Source organism: Xyrauchen texanus, chromosome 11, assembly GCF_025860055.1.
Source record: "Xyrauchen texanus isolate HMW12.3.18 chromosome 11, RBS_HiC_50CHRs, whole genome shotgun sequence".
Taxonomy (NCBI): domain Eukaryota; kingdom Metazoa; phylum Chordata; class Actinopteri; order Cypriniformes; family Catostomidae; genus Xyrauchen; species Xyrauchen texanus.
Window position 1 is genome coordinate 37,719,287 of NC_068286.1, and position 20,860 is coordinate 37,740,146.

A 20,860-nucleotide genomic window follows, 5' to 3' on the forward strand; every position below is an offset into this window, starting at 1 on the left:
CTTGTTTGTAGAATATACCTAAACACTTTTCTTTATATATATTATATATATAAGGGATGTCGATTTAATTTTATTAAAAATAACGAGTTAAAAAATTTACGCAATTAATCGCAATGCCCCCGGACAGTAAGTAATAAGGAAGATTCCTGAGAAATGCAAGCTTGTAGTACCACCTGTTTACTCCAGAGGGAAACTTCAGCTAGTGAAGAAAACAACCCTTCAGCAGGCAGCACAACACAAACATGCATTACGTTCTTGCATTCAAAACACTTGATGGAGTGCAAATTCGAACTAAGGGATCTCAAGATGTATTCTAAGTATTAAACTATATTTATGTTGACACAGTGACCAAAACGTTTTTTGTTTATGACGCAACGTACCCGAGATGCTACACAAGCATGTCTGACGCAGGTGTACTGTACAGCCGTGCCCAAAAGTATTGGCAGTGAAATGTTGTGTTTTGCAAAGTTTGCTGCTTCAGTATTTATAGATTATTTTTTTCACATGTTTCTATATTATACTGGAAAACAATGAGATGCATTTCATAAGTTTTAAAGGCTTTTATTGGCAAAAACACTCAATTTATACAAAGAGACAATATTTACAATTCGCTTTGGCATGCTGGATATCAGCTTCTGGGCAAAATCCTGATTGATGACGATCCATTCTTGACTTATTAGTGCTCTGAGTTGATCACAATTTGTGGACTTCTGCTTGTCCACTCGCCTTTTGAGGATTGGTCACAGGTTCTCTATGAGATTAAGATCCGGGGAGTTGCCTGGCCATGGATCCAAAATTTCAATGTAATGATCTCCGAGCCACTTCATTATCACTCTTGCCTTGTGACATGGCCTTATGCCTTGCCTGAAAGAGCTGGACATCACCACCCTCTTCTTCACAAGCTTCTTGTATTAACTTACTGAAATAATCTCTTCAATAACTATAAGTTATTAAAATACTTTTCAGACTATTTTTCCCCTTATTGGATGACATTTGTATTTCAGTCTGGACAGCGGTGCGTTCAGAAGTACCCATGTATCTCACACATCCGCAGTTGTTCTGCTCTCTCTTTCTTTGTTGGATTGTGGTTCTCATGTCTCTTGCCCGGGGCCAACTGGCCTTTCTGTATGGTTGGCAGCAGGCATTCACTCTAATACTAGCATGCAGCTGTCGCAAGCCAGAGGCGGATATTGATTACACTCGGTTGACAACAAATGTTTCTAAAGTCGAGTTATATGTATCGATATGCACTTCTGGGAGGCGCGCGCCTACAATAGACTGTGTGTTTTGCTGTAGCATTGTGTGGCATGACATCATGTCTAATAATGCATACATGTACATTCATACTCCATTCTAATTCAAATGGCAGTTATATGTAGTCATCATTTATATAATTGCAATGTGTTGATTGTCATTGTCATATACACATATACACACACATGCCTGTATTGACTAGGCCTTGTCATCTCTCTCTCTCTCTCTCTCTCTCTCTGTGTGTGTGTGTGTGTGTGTGTGTGTGTGTGTGTGTGTGTGTGTGTGTGTGTGTGTGTGTGTCACTCTCTCCCCCTCCCTCCCTCGCTCACTTGTCACTTGGCCCTCGGTCACAGTTCCAGTGCACTCACTCGTACAATCCGTACTGCGGTCCGGTGTCATAGACAACACCATTGATCTCCGTGCGAGACGCCGTTGAGAGCAGATGGAGACACTTCAAACGGCCATCGCTAGCTTAGAGGACATCGGGCAGTTCAAAAAGCCTCTGGAATACAAGAAAGAGCACTACAACAGTGACGATCACAACGAAACAAATTATGTAGACCTGGGCAATCCGGTGGACATGAAGTCAGATAGCACAAAGACAGTAAAAGTCACATTCACAGGCGAAGGAAACCAACTGGCTATCTTCAAATGTAAAGGCGACACCCCCATCTCCGGAATTAAGAGTCTTGGAGAGCGAGAGGATAACGAAGATGTTGATAACAGTTCATCAAATGACAGTTGCGCGGATAGCATCGGAATTGAAAAGTGCTATTCGGAGAGACTTTATGGAGAGCGCGGTCACCTTAAACTAAATGTCCCTTCGGAGGATGACTTTACAGGTGATGAGGACGCAGAAACGGATGCAAAATCCGACAATCTAAAATATGAAACGGAGGAGCTACAGTACACGGACATGTACTTGAACAGCCGCTGCGAATCAAAAGATGGCAAGAGCGCAGCGGACGCAGAGTCCCACTACATAACCACGCACGAGATTCAGCTAACGGAGCAGGATCATGATGTGGACTACGAGTTTGGCCGCGGATCCTGCTGGGATTTCGAGGATGATAATCTAGTATATTCGTTTGTTGACTATGCATCATTTGGGAGCGACGAGACGACACCTAGAAGAATTCAAAGCAAGTCAAAGAGCAATAAGGTTCAGCATACTTTACGCGCCACCGGTGCGCTGGTCAGCACTGAGAGTGAACTTTGCGAATCCGACAAATGTGCCAGCTCGGATGAGGGCGCGAGTAAGATCCAACCGGACCGCAGAAATTCGGCGGGACATATTCACCTGTCAATCAAAACATCCTCGCGGGCTATCAACGACCATGCCACTGTCTTAGAAGAAAAGAATGTCCGATTTCACACCAAACACGCGGGCGAGCGGGGCCATTATTCGTTCCGAAGCTCTGACTCCAAAAGCGAGACCCTGTATGACCGCTATTTCATCCCACCTCCTGGTCGCCAACACTTAGCGAGCAAACTGAGAGGAAAAGACATTAACGAATATTCCAGTGGCGCGTCCAGTTCCGTTAGTGAACTGGATGACGCTGATAAAGAGGTGCGCAATCTCACCGCCCGGTCCTTCCGGAGTCTGGCGTGTCCTTACTTTGATGCAATAAATTTGAGCAGCTCGAGCGAGTCCTCAATGTCAGAACAAGAACTTAGTATTAACAAATGGTCCGCTTTCGTCGACTTGAATTACAGCAACTTGACGCAGGGACGCGAGCAGAACATGCTGGCGCACAAGAACTCTACGCCTATTTTGGAGGGGAATAAATGCGCCGAGTGTAAAAACGTGATAGATTTGGTTCCTACTATTGAACAAAAGCCACAAACTAACATATTGTCTCTGAAAAATACCTTGAACTCTCAGCAGGCGTCCTCCGGGTCGTCTAAGAAAATAGAGACAAGCAGCAATCCAGGTGTCAGTGAAACCATCACACTTACTGAAACCTTAAATTTCAGCTGCAATGTCGGTGCAGGCATACCTGCGCGCGAGAGACGCGCGAAACGCGCACAGAATGCCGCAAGGTCACGTTCCACAGCTGACGTCACGGGCACCGTGCCAAGTAGGCTGGGATGTGAAGAAGAAATTCAGCTCCGTGAAACGGCTGAAACATTGGAAGATACCCACAAGAAATCCATCTTCGCCTCTAGTCTTTTGAAAAATGTCATCTCCAAGAAAATGCAGCTTGAGCAGGAGCGTAAAATGGAAAGAGGCGAAATTTCCAATACGTATCCCACGTCACCATTGGATCAATCAAAGGATCAAGACGCCAAGAAAGAAAAAGAGATTGTGCAAAGACAGACCCCAGAAACCTCAGATGACCCCAGAGCTGCAACCGACAACATATCTCGTGTCTTAGACGACCAGCCACAAGAGAACCCGTGTTCCCTGGGTGCTGAACACACCGAGTCACGCTGTGAACCAGACGACGCCCTAAAAACTCCCCTGCCCCCCAGTGAAAAGAGTGCTTTCAAAACCTGGAAAGATGGGGAGGAAGAATCTAAAACTCAGGGTGATGGCGAATCTAAGTGCGCACAGGAGAACACCCCGCCAAACACCTCATTTACACCCGTGATGAAAAGCAGTGAATGTGTTGAGGGCGAGAGTAGTAAGATGATTCAGATGTCTCACTTGTATGTCCCTAGCTCGCAGTTTATGCCTAAGGAGAAGGAAGCGGCCGGGATTTCATTACATAATCTGAAAGCGTCTGGAGAATTTGCGGAGTCAGATTGGGGAGGGCGCGGACAACTGAGCTCTGGCCAGCTTCTGTGCTCTGCGGACATCGATAAAACCTCACGGTGTCAAAAAGCACCCGAAATCAAAATATGCCTTCGAAGTGTCAGAGAAAACAAAAGCAATCAGTTGAACATAGCCAACCATTTAACTCCTATCATACGCGTCAGTCCCAAAAAGGCGACGAACGAGTCTAAAAGCCATTTGTTAACCGTATCTGACAAAGTGCCGCATTTTATGGTTAGGGATATCAGAGATAGTAAATGTAAGTTCCAGACTCCTATTCACCAAGTTAGAGATGTGCGCAAATTGGTTAAAAGCTCATACAGGTTTGTAGCGCTAGAAAACACCTGCCCTACATCCGGAACGGTCTCCACGACAACAGAATTACGCGAGGAGGGCAAACCTGTACAGAGGGGGCCGTTTCCTTCACCAATGGTGATAAAATGTCAGTCTGTGAATACAAAAAGTGTCACAAAACCCCACGAGCCTGTAAACCCGAGAGAGTCGGAGAGTGTGACATCGGAATGTACTTTTAAAAGCGACAGATGCAGAGTTCCGTGCGCAAAGCAGCCTTTGACTGAACAGCCAGAGTTTAGCTTAAAAATCGATGCCAAAACGGCAAAGCAAAAAATGGAAAAAGGAGCAGACGCCGGCGAGAAGAAACCTGAATCGAAGGTCTCAAACCAAATAGCGCTTGAAAAGTTAAAGGCGGCTGTGAAAACCATGGAACAGCTGTACGTTTTTGATAGGAATGAATGGAAGCGCAAAACGCAAGCGCCGCGACCAATAACGGACAGTCACGTCCTGTCACTAATCACGCGAGAGGAGCAAGGAGTCACGACCAAAACGGACATTGATAACGAATATGGAAAAGCTTGCAATGAGAAACTCACTAGCTCGGCCACAGCCTCTAATGCTGGTGTTGTGATAGATGAAGGTGAACTTTGTATGCCAGCAGGTTCTCACAGTCAGGAAGATGCATCTAAATTAGTTGCCCAAAGGGCAGATTCTTTCAATAACAAATGTGTGTTTAGTATGGGCAGGTACCCCAAAGCACCCACCCATGTAAGTACAGTGAATGAAAGCGCTCAACAAATGTTTTCTAGCAGCGACTATTCTTTTAAATCCCATAAAGTGCCTTTGTCATTGAAACTGTGTCCTGCTAAACTAAAGAGTGTGGATGGAGGAAAAGGCAGGAGTACTGTTTCTGAGCACCAGCAACCTCCATACTCAGACTCTGACAATTACCTAACCATCCCTGTTAAAACTCAAGCTTCTGATTCCAAACTCGCGATTCACCCGAAGCCTTCCCTTCAGCCTTTGCAATGCTCACCAATTGTCATGGAGCCTTGGTCCACAGAGAGTAAAACGGCCACAATATATCACCACGCCGTACCCCTGTCAGGTATGCCCGCTGTACCTGCCGCCCAACCCCAGGTGCTTTGCCTCACACCCCCTGCAGAGCCTCCAGTCCCTCACATCCAGCGGAAGCTGCTGCTGGACCCCACCACGGGCCAGTATTACTTAGTGGACACCCATGTGCCCATGCAGCCAGCCGCCCAGCGGTTTTACCATCTGGAGAGTGGTCAGTACTTGGACATTCCTAAATCAGTCGTCCCAGTGCCCATGTCTGTCTCGCCGGTAACCCTCAGTCCTGCGGCAGCATGTTCCCCCACCTACCTGGTCTATCCCTCAACCTTGCTGCCACCCCACACACACCCAAATCCCCAGTCTCACTCTTCCACCTGCTCAGAGGGCAAGGACACGGTTGAGACAGGCAGCTATCTGATGCCGCCGGGTCCGTTAGTACCCAGTAGCACTAAACCCATTATTAGTATTACGTCACAGCCAGGTGCCCATATTGTTGCCCCTCCCTCTTTTGATGGGACAACCATGAGCTTTGTGGTGGAGCATAGATAACTAAATGTAAGTAATCACTGCATTATATATCCTGGTATAAGTTGTCCCCTACTGTAGTATTTTTATTGTTTTGATGTTGTATTTCTGTTCAGACCTTCTCATAGTACAATTTACATGTGTTGTCTCACAGAATCAAACGTACTAACTGTAAAAGAGTTTGTGCACTGTGCAAGTGCGGTCTAGAGCAATATACGGGAAACCAGGGTTTGTTGTCACAAGGGCTATATCACTGCAATCACAAGATTTGGAGTCAAAAGTTAAATTGTGCAAAAGTGTGTTTTAACTAACACCTTGTTGAAAACCGTTCTATATTAGAAAACAATTGTGAATTCTTCCCTCCAGAGTACATTGTTAGTATCATGATATTTTTGTTTTAGATCCATGTGAACATTATCGTACCACACTGGCATACATTCAGGTCAACTATGCTATTAAAGACAGATTATCACCAAAAGGTTTTAATGTGTTCTTATAGGATAAATATATTTTTCATGAAAGTCAGATCAGAGCATGTTGTCACATTTTTATCGGGGCAGTTGTGTTGTCACAGATGTATACAATTTATCAGTTACAATATTTGTTTGCCAAATATCAAATTTAGATATTTTTGTAGTGGCCACCCAATTTTGTTATTGTATTAATCATTTTGTGCCTCTTAATTGTTTTACTTAAAGAATCTGCTGAAAAGCCTATTATAGGCCATTTAATGCAGGTGTAGATTTAAAAGCAGTCGGAGATTTTGTTTTGATGATTTTGATATCATGAAACATGCGGCACTGATTTAATGCTGGTTCCATTGTGACAACTTACCTCGTGTGACAGGTAAGCTGCTATTGGGGCATGTTGTCACAAAAGGCCAATAAGTGTTGAATGAACTGTATCTTTTTTTCTTGGCAGTATCAGTAAAAAGGCTTTATGGCTTTTTTGTAGCCTTCAAGGTATGCGGTTATCCTGACACTGACTTTCAAAAATAACCTACCCTGAAAAATATTCTCAGTCTCCCATACATATCTGTACAAAGTAAGAAAAGCAAATTCATATTACAATGTGGTGACTCAGAATACCTATATATATATAGTAAAATTGAATGCCATTCAATTTAGCCATTATTAATAGAATAGCAGTAATAAGGAAAAGGGAATGTAAGTATTATTATTTTGTGTGGACTGAAAAAAAAAGACTTGACTAAGAGAAATGTGTGTTGTCTATCAATTTATACTTTTGTGTTTGTGTTTATCTATGGGGGTTTTGAGAGAAAGGGTGTGCTCTGTTGTACTCTTTACATTAGAGAAAATGTACTATAGTAGGTCACCTGGTTATTCCATGCATACTGAATATTTGCATACTGTGCACATTATGCATACTATATACCCCAACAATATAGAGTAGTATAGTATAATTCTAAATGGCTCAACAGTGTGAAATGTTTTTTTTTTTTACTGTCTTTGATATGCATGTGTGTGCTTGTTTATGAGCTTATCAATGTGAACATTTATGGCCATTTGAGATTAGTTAGTATTTAGGATTTTGTGTAGTTGTTTGTAGCATGTGTGTGTGTTTATGACATTTATTCACATTTGCATTTTTAACAGGAACACATTGGATGAGGCAGAATGCAGGAGGAATACCATCCTTTTAATGCCATGTAATTATTTTTATTTAAATAAGACACACTGATGGTGTGTTGTATTGTCAATATATGGTCAACGTTTTGCATTACAGTATTTTCTAAAATTGCATGGCTTTTTTAACTTGATTTATGCTGCCTTACACAGACACAAAATGAACAACAAAGGTGTGTTAAACACTACATTGACAAAATCATTTGACTGTATGCATGTGTGAATGTGAGCTGGACCGTGCGTGGGGCATGTCTGTGTGTGTGGAAAGGTCAGTAGGCAATCGAAGTATTTGTTGTGCTGAGGCAGTAGGATAACAGCTGCTGGGGCCGATCAGAGGACCATCGAGCTGCAGCAGGGTCAAACCTTTTTATAGAGAGAGGCAGAGTGAGGGGGACTTTGTATGAGAATTCTACAGATACTAGTCTATTGCATTGCTATCACCACCGATGAAAGAAATATGTCCATTAACTACATACTAAAAGTTTAGGGTAACAGACATCAAGGATTCTAAGTCAAATCCACTTCCATGTTTTGTATCATACCATTCCATTTATCAGGGTTCCCACGGTCATGGAAAACTTGGAGATATCAGGCATTTTTTCCAGGCCTGGATGTTATCGAAATCTTAAAAATTGTGAAAATGTCTATATTTAAAATGCTTTTTTCTAGTTACGCTCCTGTCCAATATATTTCATCACATAAATATTGCTCTTGGTTAGAGCTGGTGTATAGTAGAACTTGCTTGCAAGCCATAGTGATTTGGGAGCGAGTCATTTCAGTTATTTGATTGAAATGGGTCACAAATCTGTCTGAATGAATGATTTGCGAATGAACAGAACAATGTGAAAAATGCTAATATAATTTTTTTTTGTGATTTGTATATTCTATTCACCCTACGCTATATTGAAAGCACTACAACAACACATTATTTGATGTAAATTAATTATTTTTGTACTCCACTCATTTCAAAATGGACTATTGCAACATGCGCCAAAACATTGGGACAGTCGAGTGTTAACCACTGTGTAACATAACCATGTCTTCTAATAACACCTATTAAGCGTTTGGGCACTGAAAACACAAGTTTTTTTCCCTCACACAAGCATTTTCCCTCATTCATCCATTATGCAGGTATCAGTAGTGCAATTGTACGGGGCCTCCGTTCAGTATTTGGTGCTTCATAATGTGCTGCACATTCTCAATTGGAGACAGATCAGGATTTCATGCAGGCCAATCTAGCACCCACACACTCTGCTTACACAGCCATGCACTTGTAATCCGGGCAGTACAGTATGTGGTATGGTGCTGTCCTGCAAGAAAATGCAGTTTCTGCATGGCAGCAGATGTTGCTCAAAAATCTGTACATATCTGTCTGCAGTAATGGTGCCCTTACAGATGTGTAAGTTATCCATGCCATGGGCACTAACACACCCTCATACCATGACAGACACTTGCTTTTGGTCCTGATACTGATAACAGCTTCGATGCTTCTTTTCCTTTTTAGCCCGGTGAACATGACAGCTGTTTTTCCAAAAACTATGTGAAATGTGAACTCGTTGGACCATTCAGTCAGGGCCGTTTCAGACCATTCTGGTGCGTCATTTGGGGAGCGTGGCAGTGGCCTCAACCCCCACCCAACCCCCAGCAGGTGGCACACTATGCGACCGCCTAGTACGCCTAGGTCTAGAAACAGCCCTACATTCAGTTACACCGTTCTACTTTCCATATCAGATGAGTAGACAGCGCTTCTGGACAGTGTTGATGTATGGCTTCCGCTTTGCATAGTAAACCCTTAACTTGCATATGTGTATGCCGTGACAAATGGTGTTTTTTTTTTTTTTAATTTGTCTTTGGGGAACATTGTTTTCAAAGCGCTGGATCATTTGCTAAGAAATCTGTTGGCAAATCAGCAAGCCTTGAGCCATTCTTACACCCTTTTAGTCACACACAGCTTATAGTCAAATGCTGTATTAAACAATATATAAAACATTCTCTAGGTCTCTAGCAATTTTGCACACTCTACACATGTATTTCATAGTAGAGTTTTGAAAAAATAAATATGAGCACCAGTTATAGATTAAAATACTTCTTGATCTTTATTGTTCCTCTGATTAGTTTCTTCTCTCTCCTTTTCCTTCTCAGGATGGTCTGTGTGTTTTTAGGGCTGTGTCCTTTTCCCTTCCACATCATCAAACATTTCCCACACGTTTCGCACTTTCCCACACTTATCTTCGTCAATTCCTACCTGCTGTTGCCCCCAGATCTGTGACTTTTGGAACGTTTCCACTAAAGACGAACAACTGTAATATACTGAAGCAGTTTTACAAACCTTTTTAAAAAACTTTTTCTTTTCTTATGAGACATTATGAGAACCATTTTTGTTGCCTATTTAGACTTCTTTAAGCACTACATACTTAAAGGAAATTATGTTCATTACATTTTCATCTTGTATATAGTGTTTTCATTCTCAAGGTACTGTTTTAATTTACCATGTACGTTTTGATTGTGTAAAGCATGGTGTGTGTGTGTGTGTGTGAGAGAGAGAGAGAGGAGAAGGGGAATAAGAGAGTGACAGTGTTTTGTGTATGATTGTGAGATAAAGTGACAGAACTAGGGGAGTGTCTGTTTTCTCTATCTGTGATTTGTGAGAGCAGTTTCATAAGATTATAAATTTATAGGGCAATGAGCAATTATGTACAGTGTCAATGAATAATGACTCATATTCATATTGTTATAATGGAGTTGAAAACACTTCAACACATTTAGTAAGTAATTCAGAATCGTAGCCAAATCTTCATGCTCTAGGTTACCTCTGTTTGTAGTGCAGGCATGTTGCAGTCTCATGGTATTTTGCCTCCACATTTCTCATTCTCTTCTTTTGGTTTTCTTTCTTTTTACCCTTCCTTTCCATCATCTGTCCTCCTGTTTCATTTTCTTCTATTTTTTATTTTGTTACATTGATCATACATTAAAGATATATGGATCTGCAGGCCAGTCTATATACCACTTATAAGGAATGCATTGTTGTTATTGTCAGTGCTGGCAAATATGTTTATTATAAATGTGCTATTCAAATTAAGTCTGTATAGTTGGAAAGTCCATAAAGAAGACACTTGATTTAAATGCTATATATTAATATTGTTAGTAAAATCGAAAATAAGTTGTTTGATTTTTACTTTTCATGTTAAATTGAATATTTAATGATATCTTTCAGGCTTGAAAATTGTTAAAGCAAATATAAGTTTGCTTATTTTCTAAGTTCTCAAATATCCCACTTTGTATGTAAAGTACCTTAAATGTGACACCGACCCATATTACATTATTGACACCGGATGTACTGTATTATATAACAGTTTTGATTTGCATTAACCAGATCAGACCAGTAAAAGTTAAAGGGGTAGCTCACCAAATTAAATTATCTCATAATTTACTCACCCTCTTGCCATCCCATGTGAATGACTTTCTTTCTTCTGCAGAACACAAATGAAGATTAAGAATATCTCAGCTCTGGTCCATTTAATGCAAGTGAATGGTGGCCAGAACTCTGAAGGTCCAAAAAGAACATTAAGGCAGCATGAAAGTACTCCATATGACTCCAATGGTTAAATCTACATCATCAGGAGTGATATGATAGGTATGAAAAAAATTAAAGTGGAGATTTAGAGTAAAACCAATTACTTAAAAACTGATCTGCTTCTCACCCAAAGTTTTCATATTGCTTCAGAAGACATGGTTTAATAAAACCACTGGAGTTGAATGGATTACTTTTATGCTGCCTTTATGTGCTTACTGGAGCTTCAAAGTTCTGGCCACCTTTAGTTTGCTTTGTGAGGACTTTTTTCTTTGTGTTCAGCAGAAGAAAGAAAGTCACACACATCTGGAATGGAATGAGGGTAAATGATGAGAGAATTTTCATTTTTGGGTTAACCTCCTCTTATAGTACATCGATATTTAGAGAAGACTTTAAAAAAATAGTTTTGAAAAATGATTGAATAATTATTGAAGTATTAAATGACTATGAATAATGTGAAAAATATTAATCAAATAAACAACAGCAAAATATATCAGGAAGTGTCCTCGACTATGCACTGTTAAAAACACTTCTGACTGGCATATGTTGGGTGCAACCTAAAACTATCACTCCAAACACACTCAGTGGAACATGTGCACCATTGCACTATTAAAACAGGATGTACATCCAGTTTCCAGTGATGTTATTAGTACACCAGTACTAGTGTAGGGATCTAGTGGCCCTCTCAGCTGCCCGTTGTTATAGAATTTTAGGGCAGCTGTAAGGGCAGTGTGAATCATCAGCTGGTATTTGGATTTGTTGGTTTGGTTTTTGTTACAGGTTGAAAAATGCATGTTGAGAGAGATAGTCCATATTTCAGTATGTCAGCATTTTTTCAAACAACTTCTGACATTTACTGTGTAGTGTGTGTGTGTGTGTGTGCGTGCGTGCGTGTGTGTATTTAACAGAGGACTTTTAGAGAAATAACCATCACACCTAGAATATCTGACTGGTAGATTGCTCCTATGGATATGTCATAAACCAACAACAACAGAAGACATTTTACTGCATTTTAATGCAAACTTTTTTATTATTCTTAAAAAGTAGTTTATTATTCGTAAAGGTAATTTCTTACATAAATTCTGAGTGGATTATTTTGAGATTGTATGACAGTCATGCTTCCTTCACTAATTTTATAACACATCATGTACCCTTTCTCACACCCTCAAATGGCACTATCGACCTCATAAAAGGCCCTAACTCTTCAACAGAAACACATAGTTGTTGTGGGGCCCGTATAATTTACACAGTTGGCTGGGGTCGTTTGACCCGATGCCAGCGTGCTAGGTAAGTTTTCCGTGAGCTCCTGAAACTTCACCCGCCAAAGGCATTAGCTCGAGCTGACAGTTTGCGCGTTTGTTTACGCGGTCGCCATGACAGCAGCGCCAGTGACAGACACGCGCGCTCAGCTGCTCTGTGCCGCGCGATAGGAATGTCCGTGAGAGCGCAGTTGTTGGTTTTCAGTTGCCAGCCGCCACCAAGCGGAACTCACACAATAGATCTTTTACACACTCTGGGTTTTGGAACGCGGAAGTAAAAGTTTGCAGGGTAAAACTTCGACAGCGGTTAATGGGAGTGAATGGTAGATCACTGCTAATATTATTTTTATTTACCCATTTGCTCCAAGACCAAAAAAAAAAAATCACTATTACGTTTGAACGACTTTCCAGAAGAGAAAAAAAAATAGATAGCGGCGGATTGCAAGTCAGATGGGAGAAGATGCCAAATTTACTGTCACTCAATCAGGGCCGGATTCAGCCAGCCCCACTAGGGGGTGCAGGTAGAATATCAGGGGGGCAAGTCATTTAACGGAACATTTAAATTTGACAAATATAGTGATTTGATTTATATTGTGATATATATCGATATGGCCAGAAATGAAAAAATATATTGTGAAATGAAAAAATCCTATATCTCCCAGCTCTAATCTATCAGCTCCTTTGATCCATTTGATTTGTCGTATAGGTTTTATGTTGGATGCCCTTCCTGACACTACCCTCTGCATTTACCCGGGCTTGGGACCGGCAAAAATAGGACACTGGCTTGTGCCCTGTTGAGGCTGCATTTATCTTTTTGTTTTTTTTATTTTATTTTTTTTATCTGTCTGTCTGTCTGTTTGTCTTCCTGTCTGTCTTGTCTGTCTGTCTGTCCTTTCGTTTTTTATTTCAATCTTTTTTATTTCTTTTTTGGGTTTTTTTTGTTTTCATTTCTTTAGCTCTGTACACAGCATGGCTTATATCAGTCATTATAGCATCAGTCGTCTGCTTTTCTGTGCAAAAGTCCTAACAAATGCGTCCATATCTAGACCTGTTGTTATAGCCTATATAAATTTCTTTTTCTCTCATGTAGCATAGTGCGGCGGAAGGGGGTAAGAACACGAGACAAAGTGGAGAAAGAGCTCTCGCATGATGCAGATGATATTCCAATCACAAGTGAGGTCACATACATGCGATGGAGCTGAGGAAAGGCATTCTTATACCTGTGTAGATATGTGCAAATGGTGGAGAGGTCTACAAACTCTACGTTCTCATCATCATTAGTCTTTTTGAATTCTTTTTCCAACATTATTTTTGCGACAAGAATCTCATTGGAAAGTTTGTCACTGTCACTTTTTGCCATTTTTTGCAGAGGACTTAACATGGCAACATCCAGAAAAGAGGGAGATTGTGGTTGAAGGCAATTAACTGCTTTCATGAGATCCAGATTGCTTTTGGAGAATCTTGTCTCCATCTCTACAATGGCGATGTCCAAAATGTTGAGAAGAGCTCTCTTCAGAGCCTGGCTAGGAGTCATGGAGTCTTCTGCATGGCCTACAGTGGACGTAACAACGCTACCTACGAGCAGTGAGCTCATTGTTCTTTTCTTTTAGCAGCTGGTGCAGGCATGCTGGTTAATGTCTCACTCTCCTCATCTCTCATCTGCTTCAGAGCCTGCAGAGATGCACTGATTACTTCTGAAGCACAGCACAGGTCAACAGAATGAGCCTGCAGCATAGCATTTGCAGACTTCAAGGAACCCAGAACTTTGAGGAGGAATTTTCCTATTTCAAAGAAATGATGCCTCCTTAACATCATCAACAGCCCTGATGCCTCTGTACAGATATCAACAGCAGTGGCTCTGTCCTCTGTAACCTCTGACAGGATACTCAGAATAGCATCCTGATTCTCCACAAGACACTTGGTCACATCATGGTGACTTGTCCACCTGATCTCCAACAGTCGTTTAAGGGAGGGAACATTATAGTTCTGTGACACATAATGACGGTGAAAAAAAGAGTGCAGTGATCCTGATAGATCAAAAAAGATTTTTGCACACGGCTGTCCTTGCATTGCATGGACCACGGCCATGTGCAGCTGGTGGTTATAGCAGTGGATATAAGGAATATCCTTCCCTACCTTCTTTTGCAATAAGGCCTGAACCCCACCCCTGACCCCACTCATGACAGAAGCTCCATCATAGCACTGACTGATAATTTCAGCTGCACTATAGCCTGAGTCAGAAAGATGCTCAAGAATTTGTGTGGTAATAAATTCAGCATTTAACTGACTGAGGTCAAGCAGGCCAATCAGTTGTTCCTCTGGAATGCCTTTACAGACAAATCTAACCATGATTGACAGATTCTCTACATTACATCTGTCCCTCGTTCCGTCACTTTTGATGAAAAACCCAGCATAATCTGCTTTGTCATAATTACCTTTTATCTGATTTAATACCATTTTGGCCAGTGTTTCAATAATTTCATTTTGTATGTTGTGAGAGGTGTATTTTGCATTTGGTGGGATGTGTTTGTTAATTTCATTAAATTTGGGGTCCTTTGCCAGTGTGTAGTCAACCATTTTTAAGAACAGTCCTGCAGAGAAATCATCATCATTTGAACTTTCCACACTGCCACGAAGTGGAAGTTCATTTACTGCTAGGAACTGAACTACTTCTCCAATTGTTTTAATATAATACCTATTTTTTTCCATTTGTGTGGGCCCTATTAAATTACAAATGGTCTCCCCTGTGGCCTCTCTTTGGGACATTTCAGACCAGGCTTTTGCATTTTTTATGTGGCATTGACTTGATGCGTGCTTTGAGAATCCCTTGTCCTTTTCCAATGCAGTTTTCCAATTAGTAAATCCTTGTTTTGTGAAAACCAAATCCCTATCATTGTTCCCCCCAAATTTCTGACACGGGAAACAAAAGCACGCATCAAGCTTTGCTGAATATTCGAGCCATGGTCTCCCACGATACCAACCTGGGCAGAATGAGCGGGAGCTCTTGCCAAAATTACGTTTGGGGAAAACCAGAGCTATGGGTTGTGACGGTGCTTCAGTGTTTAAGCCTATGTTGTATTCATCCGCAACAGCCACGGATGGACTGGGAACGACGGGGGATTCGGTCTCTGCTGCAGCTAATGCCCTAGCAGCCTCGTTGCTGCTGCCAGTGCTAGCTTTAGCAACCAGAAATCGGCGCATACTCGACTCGTCACTCGGTGCAAATTACAAGAGAAAGCGATAGAGAGATATGGAGGGAATGAGAACACGCTTACAGAAAGAGTAACCAAATAATTTCAGTGACTGACGGCGAAGGAAACTCAAAACAGGGGCTGAGCTCAGCTGACGACAGTGTGTCTGCCTGCTCCGCTCTGCAGTGACTGACTGAGACGTGAAGCTCAGCAGGTTCACCACAAGCCGGTGAAGCGGCCATGCCCTCCCTATGCATCTACCAATCAGTAGCTACTTTGAATGAGGGATAGAGAGCAGAGAGCGCTCACTGACCATTTTTCTTGAAATATTTTTTAAATTTGGGATCTTTGCATGCCATCACGTTTGGGGGGCAGTCACGGCATTTGGGGGGGCATTGCCCCTCCTTGCCCATGCCTATATCCAGCCCCGCACTCAATTCAATTTCATTTTTGTTTTCAATTAGCTTTATTGGCATGACTATATGTTATAATGTTGCCAAAGCACAAGTTATAATCAAATTAAACAGAGCAGACACATGTACGTATATAACATTAATAAACAGATTTAAACTGTGGATATTTATGTAACCCTTATTTTATGACTCGTCGGTGAACACAGTCTCCGTATGCGTGAATGACATAAAATAAACACGGGTTACAACGGTGTAATTCAACTTATCTTCTTTATTAGAAGTCCCGACCAAACAGCAGTAACAGCAGCACCTGTGCACTCGGTGCACACCCAAAAAAAAGAGAAACTCGAGCGCAAGCGTTGTCCCCATCACAACCTTTTTTTTCCTCGGGGGAAATTTACCCCGAATTAAAGGGACACTGAACAAATAACTTTAATAAACAAATACTCACTGTAAGGCAAATACAACAAGGGAAAACGTATTGTAAAACATTTTTAACTGTTTAAGAATTGCTACTACTCTGTGTGAAATAAAACACTACAGTACAAATTAATTATAAATTACCAAATTAATTACTAAATTTAGAAATTACATTTATAATGAATTAGCCAATTTTAGATTACAGGCTCCCCTGCTTACAAACGAAAAGCTTACAAACGAAACGTCCTTGTTTCTGGCATATTATACTTAACACCTTTCACCACATTAACATAGAACAACATAACATGAACATGGAGTGCAGTAATCAGTAATATATATGTGTGCAATACACAAATATCAGAGTCAAATAATCTGGAACAACAATCATTGTAGATTTTAAGCATCACATTAGTTTAAACACAACACTGTATAACTAACTCCATTATGAGCATATACTGTTCAATAGGCATTAACAAACTAAGTCTTTGAACCTTTCAGGTTTCCTCAATATGTGGCCACTACGGGTAAACTGAGATGAATCTACTGATGGGGAAGGGGCCGTACCAGGGAACAGCAAGGTGCTAGGATGTAGATGTGGCATTGGCACCGTCTCAGGCTGAGACAGAGAAACAGTTTGAGCTGAACATTCAGTTCCTGCAGCAGAAGCTGTGTGGTTTACAGTTTGCTTAGGCACATAAGGTGGAGTAGAAGGTCGAAAATGCAAAACTCCTGACAGTTCATTGAGGGGAAAAGAATGCTGAGGGGCATTTGTACCGCAAACATCAGAAGGCACAGATACTTGAGAGGAACTGGCAGGTATGTTAAACAAAGAACCCTTGTAAAGCTGTTTTCTTTATCCATACGTCTCAGAACTATATATGGCCCTTTACATTTTGGAGCCAGCTTATTCAGCTTCTGAGCTGGATCATCCAAAATCACAAGTTCCTCTTCTTTATGTGGATGGAAAAATGTCCTTTTGTCATACTGTTCTTTCTGATTCAGCTTAGCAGCTGTGGACTGTGCAGCCGCATCTCTGAAGGCAAATGACAAACATGTGATCAAAGCACTGGCATATTCCTCTGGTGTGCCTGGAGTACAGGAGTAGTGACCAATGAATATACATTGAATGTAGTCACCACAGGACTACAGTTCAAGAGGATGTCAACAGGTAAATGCGGTTCCCTTCCAAGTGCCAGAAAGAAAGGAGAAAACCCAGTACTCGAATGAACACTTGAGTTATAAGCCAACTCTACTTGAGGGAGATATTTATCCCATTCCCCTCCACTCTCATAGATATACTTAGAAAGTTGATCTTTCAATGTGCGAATTAGTCTTTTGACCATACCATCACATTGTGCATGAGGTGCGTGTTTTCTTGATTCCAAGTTGATTGCATAAATGTTTAATCAAACTGTCTACCTTGGTCTGCATGGACTGACTCAGGGATCCCATGCTGTTTGATGTAATCCTCGAAAATGCACTGTGCAACTGATGTAGCTCGCTGATATCTCAGAGGGTAAAGGTTGACAAAGCGAGTGAAATGGTCCATCACAACCAACACATAACTATTCCCTTGTGAAGAAACAGGCAACTCTGTGATATCTGCAACAATCTTTTGAATGGACTGCATTGGGGCCCTTTCATGAGCAGTGGTAGCACTACAAGACTGACTGGATAAACATTCAGCACAGTGTTTCTGGATATCTCGAGACATGTAAGGCCAGTTACAGATTTTCCTGGCTCTCAGTAAAGTGCGCACATTACCTAAATGTCCACTAAACTTCTCTCCATGGAAACACTTAAGAGCAGTGGGAATGAGTACTGCAGGTAAGACTATTTGGTAAGCATGTGGGCCATAAGGAGAGGGTTTCACTTTATGGCACAAAATTCCATCTTGGACTGACAATTTGGGAAATTCTTGCCAGAGCTTTTTCAAGGTGGCAGAGGACTGCTTAAGTCTGCCTCGTGGTGGCCTTTGATTACTTTTCTCTTTCCAGTCCATGACCGTATTTAGACAAAATCAGCCCTTTGCTGTGCTTGCCATTCTTTTAAGTCAACCGATAGTGTCAGACCAGGGTCAGGAAGAACATCACAAATGTTCTGCATTTCGTCAGAAGAGGGGACTCCTACAGCGATGTTGGGGCTTGAAATTACACACTGAACTGCTTTTGTTTTTTCATAGGCGAGCTAGGACACCTGGACATGGAATCAACATTACTATGCTGCTTCGTGGTGCATTCAGAAATGCGCTGTGATAGTTGGATGCATTGGCCGTATAAACTTCTCGAAGTACGTAAACTTGACACCAGTGCCACCAGTCTGTAACCCTTATTTTGTGACTTTGCGTCGGTGAACACTCCAGTCTCCATAGGCGTGAATGACATAAAATGAACACTGGTTACAACGGTGTAATTCAACTTATCTTCTTAATTAGAAGTACCGGCCAAACAGCAGTAACAGCAAGAAAGAAAAAGAGAGACTCGAGCGCAAGCGCCGTCCCCCTCCCAACCATTTTTTTTCCATGGGGAAATGTACTCCAAATCAAAGGGACACTGAACAAATAACTTTCATAAACAAATACTCACTGTAAGGCAAATACAACAAGGGAAAACATATTGTAAAAAAGTTTTAACTGTTTATTTATTGCTACTAATCTGTGTGAAATAAAACACTACATTATATCAATTACTAAATTTAGAAATGACATTCATGATGAATTAGCCATGATTACATTTAGAATACAGTAATTAACAACCAATTTTAAATCACATGTAACTGATACACAGTAATATATACAGTATATTTAATGAAATAATAAATGGACTAATGTATACATTTAAGTGAAAAAATGGGTTTAGTGGCTCAGAGTTCTTTCTCTCAGGTTGTGTGACATATTTAGCAGCTGTAGGGGCCATGTGTTGTTGCAACACAATCTCACGGTGAAATCGTCAGGATTCGTACGACTTTTCTAAATTTGGCTAATTCGCATGATATCGTGCGACTGCACTCATTTGAATTCGTATGAATTTTACTACAGCCAATGATGTCACTGGACATCTTTTCCATCTAATACACAACAATTACTTGCTTCTGTCACACATAACAGCTTCCTATCATGTTTACACACACTACTGATTGATTATGTTTAGATAAGGGGTTTGGGTAAGGGCATAATATTAATAAGTATGTCCTTAACGCCTTGTGCTTCGGAACTCACGCTTACTTCAGCATAAATCTGGGAATTTGCACGTGATGAAGTCGTACGGTTGGTTCTTTCTCTACTAATATGATTTGAATTTGTTCAATTTCAGGCAGTTCACATATTTCTGGTATAGATTCCCTGCATTTTGTGAAGAATGTGTTTCTAATTAATTGGTATTTTCAGCAGTGGTGGGGAAAGTTAATTTTGGTTTCAACCAATCCATTCTGGCAGTGCTGTTGTCCTGTTTTCTCTGGGGAGCCAAGAATTTTTAAGTCTTCATCTTTCTATGGCAAGGTTATAATCACTCAGCCTGTATTGATTCAGGATGTGCCTCTGTTTTACATCTCTGATGGTGGACAGATAGACTGGCAATTCATGTTTTCTTTTTAGGCTTCTATGGCATTCTAATTTGTGTTGTGATTTAGTTTCATTCTCCCAATGATCCAAATAAGTATTTTTATTGTGCTTTATGATTTGGCCAAATTTGATATATTTTATTTCAGGAGTACTGGTGTGTAACTGGTTTGACTACAGAGGGGTCCCCAGATCTCACTTCTATACAGGGCGACAGGTAACAATATTTTGTTCCAGGTTTTGATTGGGATTTGGGGATTTCTATGTTATTAACTTTTCTTTTAATAGCATAGAATGCTCTCCTTGCTTTCTCCTTCAGTGTGTTAGCCAGACCAAAGCCATCTGACGCGCTCATTTTTAGTCCAAGATAGTCGTAATTTAGTGTGCATTCTAGGGTGGTGTTGCCTAGTGTGAAAAATATATTTGTTTTCTTGATGTCTAGCTTTCTTTTGAAAAATCATCATTTTGGTTTTAATAGGGGATTGACTGCCAATGCCCAGTTTTGGCAGTACTGTTGGAGCAGGTCTAGGTGCTGCAGTAGACCTTCAGCTCTGAGTGACAGCAGCACCAGATCATCTGCATACAGGAGAAACTTCACTTCTGTATTGTTAAGGGTGAGGCCAGGAGCTGCAGATTGTTCCAGTGTTGTTGCCAATTCATTGATATAAATGTTAAAAAAGAGTGGGACTTAAACTGCAGCCCTGTCTCACCCCACAGCCCTGAGTGAAGTATTTAGTTATTTTGTTTAATAGCACAATTATTGTTCAAAATAATTGGTTTAAAGAGGTCCTATTATGCTTTTTGGGATTTTACCATTCCTTTAGTGTGTAATATAGCTGTTTGTGCATGTAAAAGGTCTGCAAAGTTACAAAGCACACAGTCCATGCAAAAGGGAGTTA

At 41.0% G+C, this 20,860-nt stretch overlaps 1 protein-coding gene across 5 annotated transcripts; it reads left to right on the plus strand.

Annotated features, from left to right (window-relative positions):
- Positions 1 to 1,589: 1,589 nt before the first annotated feature.
- LOC127651172 (uncharacterized protein C4orf54-like) lies at positions 1,590 to 14,143 on the plus strand. 5 transcript variants are annotated; one of them, XR_007971529.1, is made up of 5 exons: positions 1,590 to 5,935; positions 7,522 to 7,574; positions 13,472 to 13,554; positions 13,751 to 13,965; positions 14,050 to 14,143. XR_007971529.1 is itself a non-coding variant. In XM_052136880.1 (2 exons), the coding sequence occupies exon 1, from the start codon at positions 1,697 to 1,699 to the stop codon at positions 5,927 to 5,929; it is 4,233 nt and encodes a 1,410-aa protein (XP_051992840.1). In that variant the 5' UTR covers positions 1,590 to 1,696; the 3' UTR covers positions 5,930 to 5,935; positions 9,694 to 10,664. The 5 variants fall into 5 exon arrangements, 1 of the variants encoding a protein (XP_051992840.1); XR_007971527.1 differs by having other exon boundaries at positions 13,472 to 13,965; XR_007971530.1 differs by lacking the exons at positions 13,472 to 13,554; positions 13,751 to 13,965; positions 14,050 to 14,143 and adding an exon at positions 9,694 to 10,664.
- The last annotated feature ends 6,717 nt before the right edge of the window (positions 14,144 to 20,860 follow it).